The sequence below is a fragment of the Gracilinanus agilis genome, chromosome 3 (assembly GCF_016433145.1).
Source record: "Gracilinanus agilis isolate LMUSP501 chromosome 3, AgileGrace, whole genome shotgun sequence".
Taxonomy (NCBI): domain Eukaryota; kingdom Metazoa; phylum Chordata; class Mammalia; order Didelphimorphia; family Didelphidae; genus Gracilinanus; species Gracilinanus agilis.
Genome location: NC_058132.1, coordinates 212,295,071 through 212,311,409, shown reverse-complemented (window position 1 = coordinate 212,311,409; position 16,339 = coordinate 212,295,071). Strand labels below are relative to the sequence as shown.

The 16,339-nt window shown below is 34.9% G+C and overlaps 1 protein-coding gene across 1 annotated transcript in view; it reads left to right on the top strand.

The window, feature by feature from the left end:
- The window catches only part of LOC123241403 (aldehyde oxidase 3-like), a 119,115-nt gene that overhangs the window by 86,274 nt on the left and 16,502 nt on the right, over window positions 1-16,339 (top strand). Inside the window, exons 27-32 of the mRNA XM_044669060.1 lie at window positions 1,462-1,557; window positions 1,902-2,030; window positions 3,446-3,520; window positions 5,403-5,455; window positions 8,026-8,140; window positions 11,186-11,251. Coding sequence (XP_044524995.1) covers window positions 1,462-1,557; window positions 1,902-2,030; window positions 3,446-3,520; window positions 5,403-5,455; window positions 8,026-8,140; window positions 11,186-11,251 — 534 coding nt within the window. The remainder of the gene's footprint in view (window positions 1-1,461; window positions 1,558-1,901; window positions 2,031-3,445; window positions 3,521-5,402; window positions 5,456-8,025; window positions 8,141-11,185; window positions 11,252-16,339) is intronic.

Here is a 16,339-nt window from a genome sequence, read left to right as displayed (position 1 = left end):
AAAGAGACAGGTCTGACTGGAGAAGAGAGTTTGAGCTGGGAGACTGTCATCCTAGTACTCTATTTGCTAATAATATTTGCTGAAGTCAGTAAAGAGCCGTAAATTCTGAGGCTATCAAAATCTGGGGCTAATCTTTTATTGCTTTGAAGACGAGCATGCTGTTTCCCCTGGGCTTGCCCTAGCTCAGGAGTAGGACTGGACCATGCATGGGAGTCTCATGTATGGAGTTCAGAAACTCACATGGACAAGGAAGCAGGGCAGGGGTGTCCTAACTAGCACAATGCATTTGCAAAGGCCAGAGGTAAATGCGGTATTTTAGAAGTAGTCAGAGATTATTTAGTTGAATGACGGCTAAGTTGAAGAGAAAAGCCAGAGATGAGAGATATGTTTATATATCAGAATTCAGCAAGCATTGGAATGTGAGGCAACAGGAAGAATCCACAGTTCAAGGGCAGGTGATAGTCAATGAAACTGAGCACCAAATAAAAGGTTCTAAATCTAAGCAAAGAATTTCTTACACATTTTTTACACTGAGTGGGCTAAGCATCCTTGAATGTTTTGGGTGTGTGGATATATGAGGGTGGAGGGAATATACTTTTTTTTTTCCAGATGAACCACAGAGAAGGATAGTTATTCCTCATCTTTCCTTTTCCCTCTATATCTAAGAGAAAGGCAGTGATGTCAGTTAGTATGGCAGGCAGAAGGGAGAAGCAAGGGGAAAAACTCCTGTTAGACTATAGTTTAGCTTAATTTAAGTCAAGAGTTTATTGAAGCAGTGTTTAGATAAAATATATTTCTTTTTTTTAACTCTTACCTTCTGCCTTAGAATCAATACCATGTATTCCAAAGCAGAAGAGCAGTAAGGGCTAGGCAATGGGGGTTAAGTAACTTGCCCAGGGCCACACAGATAGGAAGTGTCTGAAGTCAAATTTGAACCTAGCACTTCCTGTCTCTAGGCCTGGCTCTCAGTCCAATGAGCCATCCAGCTGCCCCCAACAAAATATATTTCTAAAGAACTTGCAGTTGAGTAAGGTGATGAGACACCTCCATAGATAGCTATAATATTGATTTCATAAAAAAAGTGCATCAAAGAGTTACAAATTAAGGTGGGATCAAACCTAACCTTTGATTAAAGGAAAATCAAGATTTGTGTTGGTTACCCAGCAAACATTTTAGTAAGTATTGGAAGATACAGAAAATGATGGTGGGGCCATAACTAAATTCTAATGATCAGATATACATTTCTGTTTCTTTTATTTCTAGATTGCTCAGTGAAAGGACCTCTGTTAGCACAAATGATGCAAATATTCTGCCTATCTATTGCAGAAAAGTTCACTTCTATCTTTGTTAGAATTAAATTATGCCAAATATAGCTTGATAATTTCCTTTGCTCCACATTGATATGGTTTATAAAGATTGACTTCAAGGTAACAAGAATGAATTTCTGCTTTTGTTTCCCAGGCTGCTGCCTTGGTTCACATTTATACAGATGGATCTGTATTAATTACACATGGGGGAACCGAACTAGGACAAGGTCTAAACACCAAAATGATACAGGTGAAGAAAAAATTTCCACTTTCTATTTGGTTAAATTTAGAATGCACTTGAAATTTCCAAACTTAGGGTTATACTTTCAAGTATTTGAGCTCAGACACCATTGACAAGATGTAATGCTTCATAAAAATAAAGATTTTTAAGAACTAGGGATATATCTGCTGGGTACGGTGGATGGGTAAAATGAGTGTAATAGAAAAAATAAAGGTAAAAACTAAAAAAAAGGAATATTCTTGGATATGTCTGTAAAAGTGTAGATTGGGTTGTAGATTCTTCTGGCAACAATTTAAAAAAAAGAAAAGAAAAATGTCTTTAAATTGCAAATAATCTGTTCATTTGTTGTGCAGGTGGCCAGTCATGAACTAAAGATTCCAATGTCAGATGTATACCTAAGTGAAATGAATACTACAACAGTGCCAAATACTGTTGGCACTGCAGGATCCATTGGAGCGGATGTCAATGGAAAAGCAGTGCAGGTGATGGGCTTTAAGATTTCTTTTAAATAGTTACCTTTTCACAGATAAACCTTTATACCTCAAATAGTTTCTCCTGATGCTTTTTTTCTTGGAGAATTTGAATTGAAATAATAAGCATCACAAAGTTTATTTGTTTTTATCATGAAATAATTAGGACAGGTAGCATGGGCACCTAGATGGTGGAGTGGAGAGAGTGCCTGATCTGGAGTCAGGAGGACTCAGCTTCTTGAATTCAAATCTGGCCTCAGACACTTCCTACCTATGTGACCCTGGGCAAGTCACTTAACCCCCATGGCCTAACCCTTACCACACTTCTGCCTTAGAACGAATACACAGTATTAATTCCAAGATGAAAGGTAAGGGTTTAAAATAAAATTGAAATCCTTATATCAGACAAAATGAAGTTATGAATAGGGCCTTCAACAAATAGCTCATTAAATATATTAGAGAGCATAAAAATTCATAGAGAAATGAAGAAGCTATAGGTTAACAGAGGACAATTGCAGTGATTCCTTTTTAAAGGGGAAGAGGAAGGGTATTATGCATTAATTAACCATACCTTTAATATTATTATTCATTCAATATTCTTTTGCTTAAGGAGTCTGCCATATGGAGGGGCTGCCATTTCAAATATTTACTAGTACAGGGATGTTTTGTTGTTGTTCAATCCTTTGTGTGCCCAATTTTGTAACCCCATTTGAAGTTTTCTTGGCATAGATGGCAGAGTGGTTTGTCATTTCCTTTTCCAGCTCATTTTACATATGAGGAAATTGAGGCAAACAGAGTTAAGCGACTTGCCTGGATCACACAGCAGATAAGTGTTTGAGGCTGACTTTAAACTCGGGTTTTCCTGACTCTCTATCCACTGGATTTGAAGATATGCAACATGCTGTGCAGATCCCAGAGAGTCTTGTTGGCCTTGGCCTGTGGGCCAAGTCAGAATCAAACATTAGGAACTAAAGAAAGAAGAAGGAGCTAACAAATAATTAGATTCAAGTCCTAGAGTTGTCACCAAGAACCAGAATAAAATTATAAAAATCTTTGTCAGTGATGAAACTGATAACATATTCTTTTTATCTGTTGCCATATACACATCTCTTCCCCATATATTCATTTTCTTTCTGATTCCCATAGAAGATTGTTCAATCTTCTTTTAAACACTATAATAGATAGAAAAGTGGGAAAGAGATACCTTACTCAAAGACTCATCCCAGGGATATGGTTATAAGGAAACCAATAAAACTATGTAGCAATAGAAATCTAATAGAGGATGCTTACAAATTGCATCTCAGATAGACTGGTAGATTTTGATACAAAATTGAGGTGGTATCACAAGCTACATTGCTATTCAATACACTACATTGTATCTAAATAAGTTCTACTTTAAACATTATAATTTAATTTTCTTCTTCCAGATTGCCTGTCAAACACTAATGAAACGCCTTGAACCAATCATCAGCAAGAATCCCAATGGTACTTGGAAAGAATGGGTGAGTGTCATTGCTGAAAGAATAAAATCACTGTGACTGCATGTATTTTGTGTAGGATTGTCAGTATAAAGGGTCACTTCTACATTTGTATATTTCTTATTGCTTAGTCTCCTGCATTAGACAAAATATTTAGATATGAATGGATGAATGACAAAACTAGTTTTCTGTTAAAATTTTTCTTGAATGCAAAGGATCATCATTTGTGAAACATTTGTGACCATTCACAAATCAGAAAAGAAAAGCAATCACTTTCACACTTAACAGCACAGTCTATTAATCTAGATCCCCTTTTATTGATCAAAATAATAGTTCCATGTATTACAGAGCCCTTTAAAATGAATTTGCACAAAAATACACACAAGAGTTGGAATATTAGTAGTGATTTTCTAAAAAATGTCCTTAGTATGCCCAATGATGTTGATATCTTCAATACACATGATCTAGCTATTCATAGAGAAAAATCTGAATTGACATTTTCTGTTTGTATTTGGAAGAAGTCTTTGTGTTACTTTCAAAAAATTCATTAGGAAAAGACGATAATTAGCACAGAACAAACGTAAGAGGACCTGAGGCTAACACAAAATCATGAAAACATTTAATACATATTAATTATGTAGAATTTTCATGAGAAATAAATCCTTATTTATTTCTTATGAGGGATGAGTCTCTCAGCTAATAAAGAATAACATTGCTAAGTAGGATTCATTTGCAATGATGTTATTAATTTATCAATAATTATTTCTCCCTAGTTTCTTTAAAATTAAAATTATGTATTAAAATGTAGGAATCAATGGAATATATTAGGCATTCAACACACAGTAATAAATAATCAAAATAAACTAGTGTTTGACAAACCTAAAGGCTCAAGCTTTTGAAAGAACTCATTATTTGACAAAAACTGCTAGGAAAACTAGAAAACAGTAAGGCAGAAACTAGGCATAGACCAACATCTCATACCATACACTAAAATAAAGTCAAAATGGATATATAATTTAGAAATATTGGGTGATGCCATAAAATAAATTAGGGGACCACGAAGTAGTATACCTGTCAGACCTACTGAGAAGGGAGAAATTTATGGCCCAACAAGACCTAGAAACATTACCAGATGTAAAACAGACAACTTTGACTATATTAAATTGAAGTTTCTGTATAAACAAAACCAATGCAGCCAAGATTACAGGAGAAATAGCAAATAGAAAAACATTTTATGACAAGTACTTATGTATCAAATATATATATATATATATATAAATGAATCAAATTTAAAAGAATACAAGTCATTTCCCAATTGATAAATGACCAAAAGATATGAACTGACAGTTCTCAGATGAGGAAATTAAAACTCTTTAGTCTTTAGTCATATGAAAAAATGTTCTAAATCACTTTTAGTTAAATACATATTAAAATAACTTTTAGATACCACCTCACATCTCTCAAATTGACTAATATGACAAAAAAGGAAAAATGATAAAAAATGCTAGAGAGGATGTTGGAAAATTGAGACTCTAATACACTATTGGTGGAAGGGTGGATTAGTAGAACTATTCTGGAGAGCAATTTGTCAGTATGCCAAAGAGTGGTAAAATTGTGCTTACACTTTGTCCCAGCAATATCACCATTAGGCATGTATCCCCAAGAAATCAAAGATAGGGGGAAAGGACCTCAGGACAAAGATAGTTATAGCAACTCTTTGCATAATGGCAAAATTTGACTCAAAATTTATTGTTTTATTTTCCAAAAGAAATAATATTCCAGATGATCATGGCATAGCATGCAATTTAGTCATACTTTTCCTTGTTTGGGCTCGTCATTTACTGATGTTATTATGTTACTATTTTGCTAAATTGTTTTTTATTCTTGTAAATATTCCTTTTTACAGGCTAATGAAGCCTTTATCCAAAGCATTAGTCTGTCAGCCACTGGATATTTTAGGTAAGGAATATTTTAATTTTTCCTAAAATTATCTATATGAAAGATTAGAATGTAACCTACCTTTGAAATGGTAAAGGATCCCCCCCCCCCATCGTCCATTTTACATATTTACTTTACATTTGTGCTTTACCCACTTTACAGTTAAATTTCCAGAAAACTGGGAAGGGGATAGTTGGAATCACCAGCACCATAAGTCCCCAAGTACTGATCTACATAATATCACCTTTATATTACATCATCTTGACTGCTTTTGGGTAGAGATGGCAGGGGATCTATAGGCTTGACTGAATACAGATAAAGTATATGTGATTTAAGTGAGAGTATAACTTATTTAAACCTTCTTGAGTCCTTGGGCAGCTAAGATAGAGTGCCAGGCATGGAATCAGGAAGACTCATCTTCCTGGGTTCAAATCTGTCCTCAAGACAACTTACTGGCTACGTGAAACTGGGGAAGTTCTTAACCTTGTTTGCTTTAGTCTCTTCTGTAAAATGAGCTGGAAAAGAGTATCTTTACCAAGAAAACCCCAAATGGAGTCACAAAGAGAGTGACATGACTGAAAAATGAAGAGTCCTTGGCTTCTCAGCTTCAGTTATAAACAGTTTTCAGCTGTGTAGGCTCCTAGTCATTGCTGCTTTTGTTTCTTATCTATAAATATTCACTTCATTGGTAATCTAATGTACTTCTGTGGCCCCGATCTTCTTTTATTTTTGGATGACTACCAAACCTATATCTTTATCCCTAGCCACTCTTCTCCTGATTTCTACTCTTTTGTGTTCAGACTTCTACTGCATATCTCCAATCTGGCAGTTCAAACTTAATTCTCAAATGACACTTGTTCTCCCTAGCTTTTAAAAGTTCAGAATCACTCACAAGGCCACCACTTCCAATTAGGTTTTATTACTTTATCATTTAATTCCTGGAATACTGAAGTAGTTTCCTATTTGATCTCCCTGATTCTTCTTTCTCCTTTCTCCTTTTTGTCCTGCCCATTACTACTAAATTCATTTTAAAGCAGCACTTTAATCATGTCATTCTTTTTCTGGGAAATTTTTATGATTCCCAGAATAAATACCTAGAGTCTAACCCTAACTATCTGAATGCATTATACCTTTACAGTCATATCATCCACAATTATCCTTCCTTACTCTTTAGGTAAACTAGACTATTTACCATTCTCCAAACTAACTCATCATACCCTTTATGACCTCCTTGTCTTTGTTCCCCCCATCTAAAATAGCTTTTTTTTAACCCTCATGTGCTGCCACATTAATCCCTATCTTTCAAGACCTAGTTCAAATGCCACTTCATTTCAAGTGACCTTATGCCATCAAATCACTCCTTTGGAGTCAGGAGCCACTTCTCTTCTTGGTCTTCTTTAGAGCTACAGATTCCACATATTTCCTTGCATTCTCTATACTTTTCTCCCTTGCTTATTCTAATTTGCTTAAGACGAAGAACTATGTATCACACAGCCTTGTCAATCTTAGGTGTTAAATAAAAATTTATTAAATGAACGAGAAGATTGAACATCTAAAATAATAGTTCCCTAAGTTCTCAATTGCACATTTTCTTTCTGGGAAGCTTCTCCTCTAGCTTTTTTTTTTTTAATCATTACTCCCTGTGGTCATGATTTAACAAAATCAGTCCAAATATATGTTTCTAAACTATGTTCAGTAATATAATCAATCTTCAGTATTCAATTTCAATATCTAGCAACCCATAAACCATATCTTCGCTATTTTTTAGAATAGTACCATTTTACCACTATCCAGGGGATCTACTATGTATTAGTTCAAAGTCTTTCTGCTTTTCTATACTCACTGTCTTAGTTTCCTCAACTGTAAAATCGGAATAATAATAGCACTTACCTCTCAGGGTTATTGTAAGAATTAAATGAGAAATTTGTAAACTCTTACCATAGTGCCGACACTTAATATGGATTTAATAAACTCTTGCTTCCCCTTTCACTTTGCCATAACCCACTCTGTCCTCAGCCCCTACAATTGCTACTCATTTGACGTCTCTATTGTATTTGTTCTTTCCTACGTTACTAATAATCTCTTAATCCCCAACTCCAGTACCATTTCTCAGATCTCATCCTACATGACCATATATCTTCATATACTTCTGAGAATACTTTGTCCTGAGGGTGATATGCTCCCTTGTTGCTGATGTACATTGAGAAGACAAGTTGTGTCTTCTCAGTAGAATATAAGCTTTTTGAGAGTAGCCCTATGTCTGCATCTTTATTATCTGGGGTAGCTAGGTGGCACAGTGGATAGAGTGCTGAGTCAGGAGAACTTCTCTTTGTGATTTCAAATATAGTTTCAGATAATTAGTAACTATGTGACCCTGGGCAAGTCACTTAACCCTGTTTGCCTCAGTTCCTCATCTGTAAAATGAGTTGGAGAGGGAAATGGTAAACCGTTCTAGTATCTTTGCCAAGAAAACCCCAAATGGGGCCACATAGGACATGACTGAAAACAATTAACAAACAACAATTTTCATTACCTAATACAGTTCCATACACACAATAAATAATTATCACATGCTTGTTAAATTGAATCAGGGGCTACCAAACAAGCATGGACTGGGTAAAAGGAGAAGGTGATGTTTATCCATATTTTGTTTATGGAGCTGCCTGTTCTGAAGTTGAAGTTGACTGCTTAACAGGAGCACATAAGGTAAGGGACATAATTCATTTTAATCATCTGATTTGTTCAAATAAAGCTGAGTTTTATATACAAGAATTTAGAAAGTTCACATTTATTATTTTTTATGCATAAAGTAAGAGCTTTCATTCCTTCTAGAGGAACATTGAGCTTATCTAGTTCCTTCTGAATCTCTTTTTTTTTTAATTTAGGAAAGACCCTGGGCATGGGTTCCTAAAATGGTCCTCTTTGCCTTAAGCCACAGAGACCCTTTCTAAAATTCTGAGGAAAGGTTAAATTCTCAAGTACAGCAGGGCAAAAAAAGGAAATTGCTTTCCAGCTGATCATTTAGACTTTAATGAGTTTTCAATGGTCTTTATTCTAATCAGACTCATCATTACTCACCAAAGGCATAGTGTAAATATGGGGCAATACTGTCCCAACTCTCTTTATTTCAACATACAAATGATCACCCTCATTAATTTTGGTTTTGCTTCATTCTGATCCCTACTTGCCTAGTATTAGGGGTAAAATTGGATTAGGTTTGGCATAAAGATTTTATAAGTTAAGTGGCAGGAGAGAACCTTGACAAACTGTCTCAAGCTCAGCTTGAAATTTTGGAGCTAAAGTGGCTGCTAAAATTCTCAGATGCATTGGATGGGAAAGTGTCCAACTATCGCTGAACTCTCTCACACTGTTTCTCGGAGCTCTCTGGGCTAAGCAGTTCTCAAAAGCAGCTTGTCCTTAGCTCTCTGGCTAATTCCCTGTGAAACCTTTGGGGAATACCAGAGTGGCAGTTTGGGAAGAGAGAGGTGACTGTTTGGCAATGGCTGAAGAGTAAAGACTGACAGAGAGAAGAAAAGAAGATCTTTTTCTCTGATCTCTGTGAGAAAGCAAAGAAAGGACAGGCTCTGGCCTTCTCAGGCCATTCCTGCCTCAACCAGAAACAACTTTTGGCTAGGCTGGTAGTACAACATTTGTGGGAATACCATCTGGAGACAATATTTTTAAGATTCATATATTATTTTATAAGATACTAGAAATAGTTCACAGATAGATAGTTTTGGGGAAGATAGTGATAAGGAGGAAAGAGTAGGTCTGGTTGTCTGGACAGAAGAGGGTCCGTGAGGACCTTGGAAGGTGGGTGTGGTAGGAGTTAGAGACCCCATAGTTTTTAGGTGTAATGATTAAAAATGATAAAGGCTGATATTATAAGAGAAATTAATATTTTAATTGCCATGGCCATGTTGGTAAAATATATATGACCACGCCTGACTATTTTTAAAAATGCCACCCTTCTGTATCTCCACCCATATTCCTAGCCTCGCATGCCAGAAAGAGAGCCTCTCTAGCCCAACCTCTGAATTTAAGTCGCGCCATATGTTGGTTCCCGTTGTCTCACATTAACAGGAAACCCATTAGATCACGGGGAAATGTAGTCTCAAAGTTCCCCACATGTCCACAGGAAGTTTGTAAGATACTTTTAAATAGGACCTCCCTGAATTCCAAACACACATAGGGAACCCCTTATCCTTGAACCTTGTTAGCTTTCATTTCCTTACAACTTTAAGATAGATATTAAATATAGATATTTTTATATATCTGTCTCTGAGGCTTTTTACAGCCAGTCAATTAGCTAGGCCCAAGAGTGTATCAACTGCTCAACTTGAACAGTTAATTTCCTGGCACTTTATCAACAACTAAGGAGAAATTATAAATATAAGGATATAGTTTCAATACTATCCTTTCACTAGGAAGTCAGAAACATTACTCCTTGATTAGGTGGCGAAGTTGGTACTCTGTATACTGGGCAGTTTGTATAGGCCTTAGAGTTCTTGAATTAATTCCTTGCTTATATATTGATTTACTTAGTCAAAGATTTGTGAAGAATTTACTATGTAAAGAGTATTTGACTAGTCATTTTGAAAATTATGAATTTACAGAAGATATAGTTCCTGGCTTCATGAAGGTCACATGTTTTAGAGGGATAAAACATAAGTATAGATAACAATTAATTCTAAAGTTCTGACTTCCAGCATCACAAGTTGATAGATATCTGAACATTTTTTTTTGGCAAGAGCAGTAGGTTCTCCTTGAGTGATAATCATTCTGCTGAACTACAGAATTATCCAGCAAGCAAGCAGTGAATTTCTATGGGTCACAAGACCCATAGATGTGGTAGTTGGCACATGTAGTGAAGTATCCTATTCAGATCTATGACTAGTCAAAGAAAAGACAACAGAGGCTTTCATTTGGGCTTCTTCTGGCAAGTCACCTGGCATGCACAAAGATATCAAGCCCTTGATATCTTTCTGGACTGTATAGTAAATTGTAAAGTCTAGGACTTTAAGAGAAATTAAAGTATTGATGAGTTCAATGTTAAGTTAAAATTGGGGTTAAGATCCCATGCTCTTTACAGTGGGTACTGCTTATTGCCATTAGATAATACCATGTTTTGTAATGAAATGAGGGGAAGTAAAATTCTATTTTATAAAAGTATCCAGTATTATAAAGTTAGATTTTTTTTCAATCCCTGCTGAAGCTATTTTTATAGGACATTAATCTTGACTATGATAGAAACTTTGTTTTTTTTCATTTCTTTGAAAGATATGAATTTTTAAGCTGAAAAAGTAGTTTGGTATTTTTAGGATTCTTGTCAAAAGTAGAATTTTTCTTTGGATCTTTCTAATGACCCTTTTTTCCAGAGAAAGAAAATTCTTGTATTGCTTACTTAATATAGCCTCCACTAAAATCCTACTGATAGTTTATTGTGGTGCAGAAGAGATACTGGATTCTTTAAGACTGTGCCAAAGGAACCCAAGCATCTTTGATTTATCCTACCAACCTGGAAAAGCTTATGATAGATTTTGTGTTTATTAATCCAAGATAAGTCCAAGACATATTTGGAAATGCCTGACACCAGAAGACAGTTCATAAAAACAAGTCCTAAGCTAGGGAGGAACTGTAATCTACATTTCTTAGGAGTCCTTATACTTCTAAAATCACAGATCTTTGAATTATTGAATACATTACTAAATACAGTCTACTGCCTAATATATTCATTTTATTTTCATACAGAACATCAGAACTGACATAGTCATGGATGCCTGTTTCAGCATTAATCCAGCTATCGATATAGGACAGGTATGTGCATTTGATGTTAAGTGGTGTCATTCAATTTTTTTCATTAAAGTCTTCGGCTTGTTAAATAATGGCTATGTTATGAGGAAATCTGCATTCTGCTTAATTGATTTTTCTACCATCTTCCTGTCAGTTGCCACTAATACGTTACCATTTAGTCTTCTATCACATATTTGATTTCCTTTTTCCATTTCTCTCAGTTTTCCAACACATTATCCCTAATAGCATGGGAGAAGACTTGTTAAACAGTTTTGTCTTAATGCTACACTAAAGACATTTAGTGATGTTTTTTTGTTGCCAGTAGCAAACATTAGTTTGTGTAAGATGAATAACAACAAAAGGAATTTAAACAATTTTTTCTTTTCCAATGTATGACTAGCTTAAAATGATCCTGTCTTTAGAAAACTTAAGAAAAACTTTTAAAAAATTTGCTCTCATTTTTCTCTTTTTTGCCTAACCACTCCAATCTCCTTTGATGGATCCTTGAAGGCTTTTTCTTGGATTCTCTTCTATTCTCCCTTTATATATTATCTTGCTTGGCAATCTCATCAGTGCCTATAAGTTTAGTTATCACCTCTGTGCAGTTGATTCCCAGATCTAGATAGCCAATTCTAGTCTTCTAAGTTCTAGTCTCATTCTGCCAACTGCCTTTTGAGTGCACTGGCATCTTAAATGCACCTTTAACCCCTAAACCTTCCATCTTTTCAATTTTCCTGTTACCATGGAGAAAATCCTCCAGCTACCCAGGCTTGCAAACTAGGTGTCATGCTAACCTTTTTTTAAAGCATGCATTCCATATTTTCAAACAGTTGTCAGATCTTGCCATTTTTACTTTTATAAAATCTCTCCTATACATCTCCTTTTCTCCACTCATATAACCACCACCCAGATACATCATCTCTTGTTTGGATAATTGAGATGGTCCTAACTAATGTCCCCAATTGACTTCAAGTCTCTCCCCTCTCTAATCCATACTCCACTCAGCTGCCAAAGTGATTTTCATAAAATGCAAGTCTATTATTCAACAAATTTTCATGGTTCCCTGTTACATTCAGAATCAAATACAAAATGAGATCCTTGAAAGCAGGAACTATTTTCTTTATATCTCCAGCATGAGTTTCAAAATTAATATCCAATACTCTAGGTATTATATTTAATAAGATTTATTAATAATAACTAACATAAAAAACTAGAGCAGAAAGCCACTATTCTCAGGCCCACATGCAGGAAAAAAGAGGAAGAAGCCCTTAGAGCAAACTATATACAAAACATGAAAAATGCAAATGTGAGGATGCAGGGAAAGGGATGTTTGGATATGAAAGGAATTCTGGGGAATGTAGTTTAAAGGTACAAAATTTCCACTTATACATACCCCCCCATGATTCTTTGGGAGACCAGTCTCTCCAGTGGATCATAGAAAGATACTCAATTTAAAACTTACAATAATTTGGGGATAAAAGAAAAAACAAAACAAAACAAAACCAATGATTGCTACATTGACAAAAAGTCAATTTAGGGGCAGATCCCTTCGGCATAAAAGAATACATTCAAAACAAATGCATTCAACCCCCCATAGTTCAATTTTGTACATCCCAAAGTTCACTCTAGTACATTATGTGTTCTCTGAAGACTTCTTCATGGTGCCTTCTCCAAACAGTTCACTTTCTAGATTTGTGGAGGTAACCTCTTGTTCTAAATTAGGCTCAAATTCAAATCAAAGTTCACAACAATAAAATAGTCTCCTCTGAGGAGGAGGATAATAAATACAGGGATCACTCAGGGATGCATGGCTGAGTTATGAGGTATATGAATGATTTGTCAAAAGAAAACAAAAAACATTAAAAAATCCAAATAAAAGAGAAAAAATAACTTGTGGATAAAATATAAAATATCAAAGTCTTGTCTAAAAAAATCTAAATCAAGGAAAAACAAACCTATAAGAGGTCCTTGAATCAGAGCCCAATTAAAGTGATTTATGTAATTATGCACTTACCCAATCAATAGCTAGGACTACAGAAAGTTTACAACACTCTGAAAGATAGAAAAGGGACTATATTATGGGAGCCAGGATGGCAGCTTGTGAAGTGCTTGTATAGAATGTGGTTAAGGGAAGTCTGGCCTCTGACATATGTCAAAACAGCCGCATCCTGAGTCTTGGCTCAAAATTTCATCAATCCCACTGGAATTGGTTGGGCTCTTTGACCTTGTGCTCAATAGACACTATGCAAGTTAGTTTTGTGCTTTTTTGGCACTGTGCAGTGGCTCTTTTTGTTTTCCCTTCTTCTGGAATTAGAATCATTAAGCAAAGTCCCATAAATTTTTAAACAATCAATGGTATTATTTCTATAGTCTAAAGCTTTTTGGATATGCATTGACATTAGGGCTAATTGACATTTTTAAACTTACCTTAATGCAAAACTAAAAAAAACAAAACACTTTTTAATCCTGGCAATATGTTCTTCAAGTCCAAAAAAGGAGTGAAAAAATAAAACTCAAATATTGAATTGCACATGGAAGAAGAAAAACAATAATAAAATGTGTTAAACATCAAAAATATATAGCTTACAATCATTGACACACTGTGTCAGCCAAGGAGAGGTAGAATACAAAGATTTCTCACCCAAAAATGAGATCCATTTCCTTTTGAACTTGGCCATGAACCACTCTGTGCAAATGATTTTCAGAAAGTAACTGTTTTTATAAAACCTAATACAGTAGATAATGCACATTCAAAGAAATACCAAAATACCCCAAATTCACAAATAGCTTAGTTAATGACAATAGAAAACAAACCCACTATCATATATAGGATTTATATAAGTCTCTATATAGCCACTTACTGTATGACATTTTAAAAACCTATGAACTGATGGATATTTGTCACAAGTTCTACAGATGTAGCAAATCTTTCAACCTTGGCAAAGATCATTTTAAACAAAGTTCATTACTGCCATTATTTCAAAATTTGGCAGAAGAGCTTAAAAAAAACACAAACCTCTGTACTGCTGATGAAAACATTTTGGCGTCTATAACATCATCGAGAAATCTAGATTGTTCTGGTGGAAGTAGATTAAACTGAAGAGTTAAAAAACATGCATGCAGAAGCTACTTTTGGCTTCATGCTTAATATAAAAAAACTTTTTGGCAGGAACTTCTATTTTGTTCTCTAACTTTAATTGAACATTTGTGTTATTTAAATAAGTTCTGGGGTTCCATTTAGAGGTATTTGGGATCATTTGAGCCTTAAGATATGTAGATATATGACAAACTTCCTGTGGATGTTTTGGGGACTTTGGAAAATACATTTCCCATGATTCCTCTTGTAAAAATGGAGGCAGACAGGAAGTGTGATGATGTAAGAGTATATGATGTAAGATATAAGACTCCTGGGGTCATTGGAGGCAGTCTCTTTTTGCTATCTGAGTGCGCTCTCTGGGGGACATAGAAAAGATTAGATAAGGTACTGAACGTAATGGCTGAGGCGGCAATTTGAAATTTTTACAGGCATGTGGTTGATTTTATTCTACCAACATGGGCCTAAATAAAATATTAGTTATCCTCATAATATCAGCCCTGAACATATATTAGCTATCCTCAAAATATCAGCCTTGAACATATTTAAAAATAACACATTCTTTATTTTATATATACATATATAATTCCAGAAGCTACTAGATATCTAAAAATCATTTCTGAAAACCCCATAAAATTACAATTTAAATTCTTAAGTCATTAAATTCTCCAAAGGTTGTATAAAATTATAACCAGTTTTAATGGAGTCCATCCATCATCATCTTTGTGACAATTAACAAAGGAAAAATGAAAGATCAGACTGTATAGGCAACATGTGACCTCGATGGATCTAATGGCAAAGCTAGCATACATAAGGACGTATGGGCTTTTACAATGATATGTTCTTCAGTACAGTCATAGGGGAAAGATGCAAATAAAAATCATATAACAGAATATATCTAATAGCCAAAAACATAATAGCTTAAAATGATTGAGTATAACAGAAAGATATTGATTAGATTAATATATGAACTTAATAAAATTAAATCTTAAAACAATCAGCAAATAAAATAAGCATGACAGGGACATAGGCATTGAAGTCAAAAGTCCTTTTCTCCAATTCCAATAGACTTCTTCACTATTCAGAGGGGAAGCAAAACTCAAAAGGTTAACATCAATAAACTTCCAGATCTCATTAAAGGTTCCTTCCCTCCCCTGTATTTCCATCTATTTGCATTTTTTTTCACCCCTCTGGGTGTCCCAAAACATGCACTGGGCAGAAACTCCATTCTGCATGTTGAGAGTATTTAAAATCTTCAAAACTTTGTCTAAACATTCCAGTTTGGTCTGTAATTTAAGCAGCATAGCTTGCTGCATATTCTTGAGGAGAAGGAAACAAAATGGGAAATATGCAATGTATATATAAGCTACCAGTAAAAAAATAAAGAAGAGCCAATATGCATTGCTAGCTCTATAAACTCCAGAATTTCAAGCATGCTTTGCAACAGCTTTTTTCTGCAAAAAAGAATTTATTTCTTTCAAGTTTTTCTATACTTTACTTCTCTTCATGAACTCTAAAATACCTCTATAATGGCCTGCCTGCTGTTTCTCACACACAAATACATCATGTCTTTGCCTTGGCTGTCCCCCATGTCTGGAATGATGTGCCCCCTCACCTCTGTCTCTTAGTTTCCCTGGCTTCCTTCAAGACTCAGTTCACTTTCTGTAGGAGACCATTTCCAGTCATGCTGCTAGTTCCTTCTTTCCAACTATGCATATTATGTATTATGTATAATACACAAGTATATATATTATACTTACATAGTTACTGACATATTATCTTAGAAGGCTGACTTCTTTAGCATAAGGATTTTGTTTTAGCCTTTTTATACAGTGTTTAAGACGGTACCTGGAGCATAATAATTTCGTAATGGTATTTATTGACTATCTGATTTAGTCTATTTTGTAGTACTTTAACTCCAAATGCATATACTACACACTGTCTTGGAGTAAATTGTTCAACCTTAATTTGCTTACTTTTTGGCCTGGAAAGAAGAACAAAAATGGCTAATAGGGGGT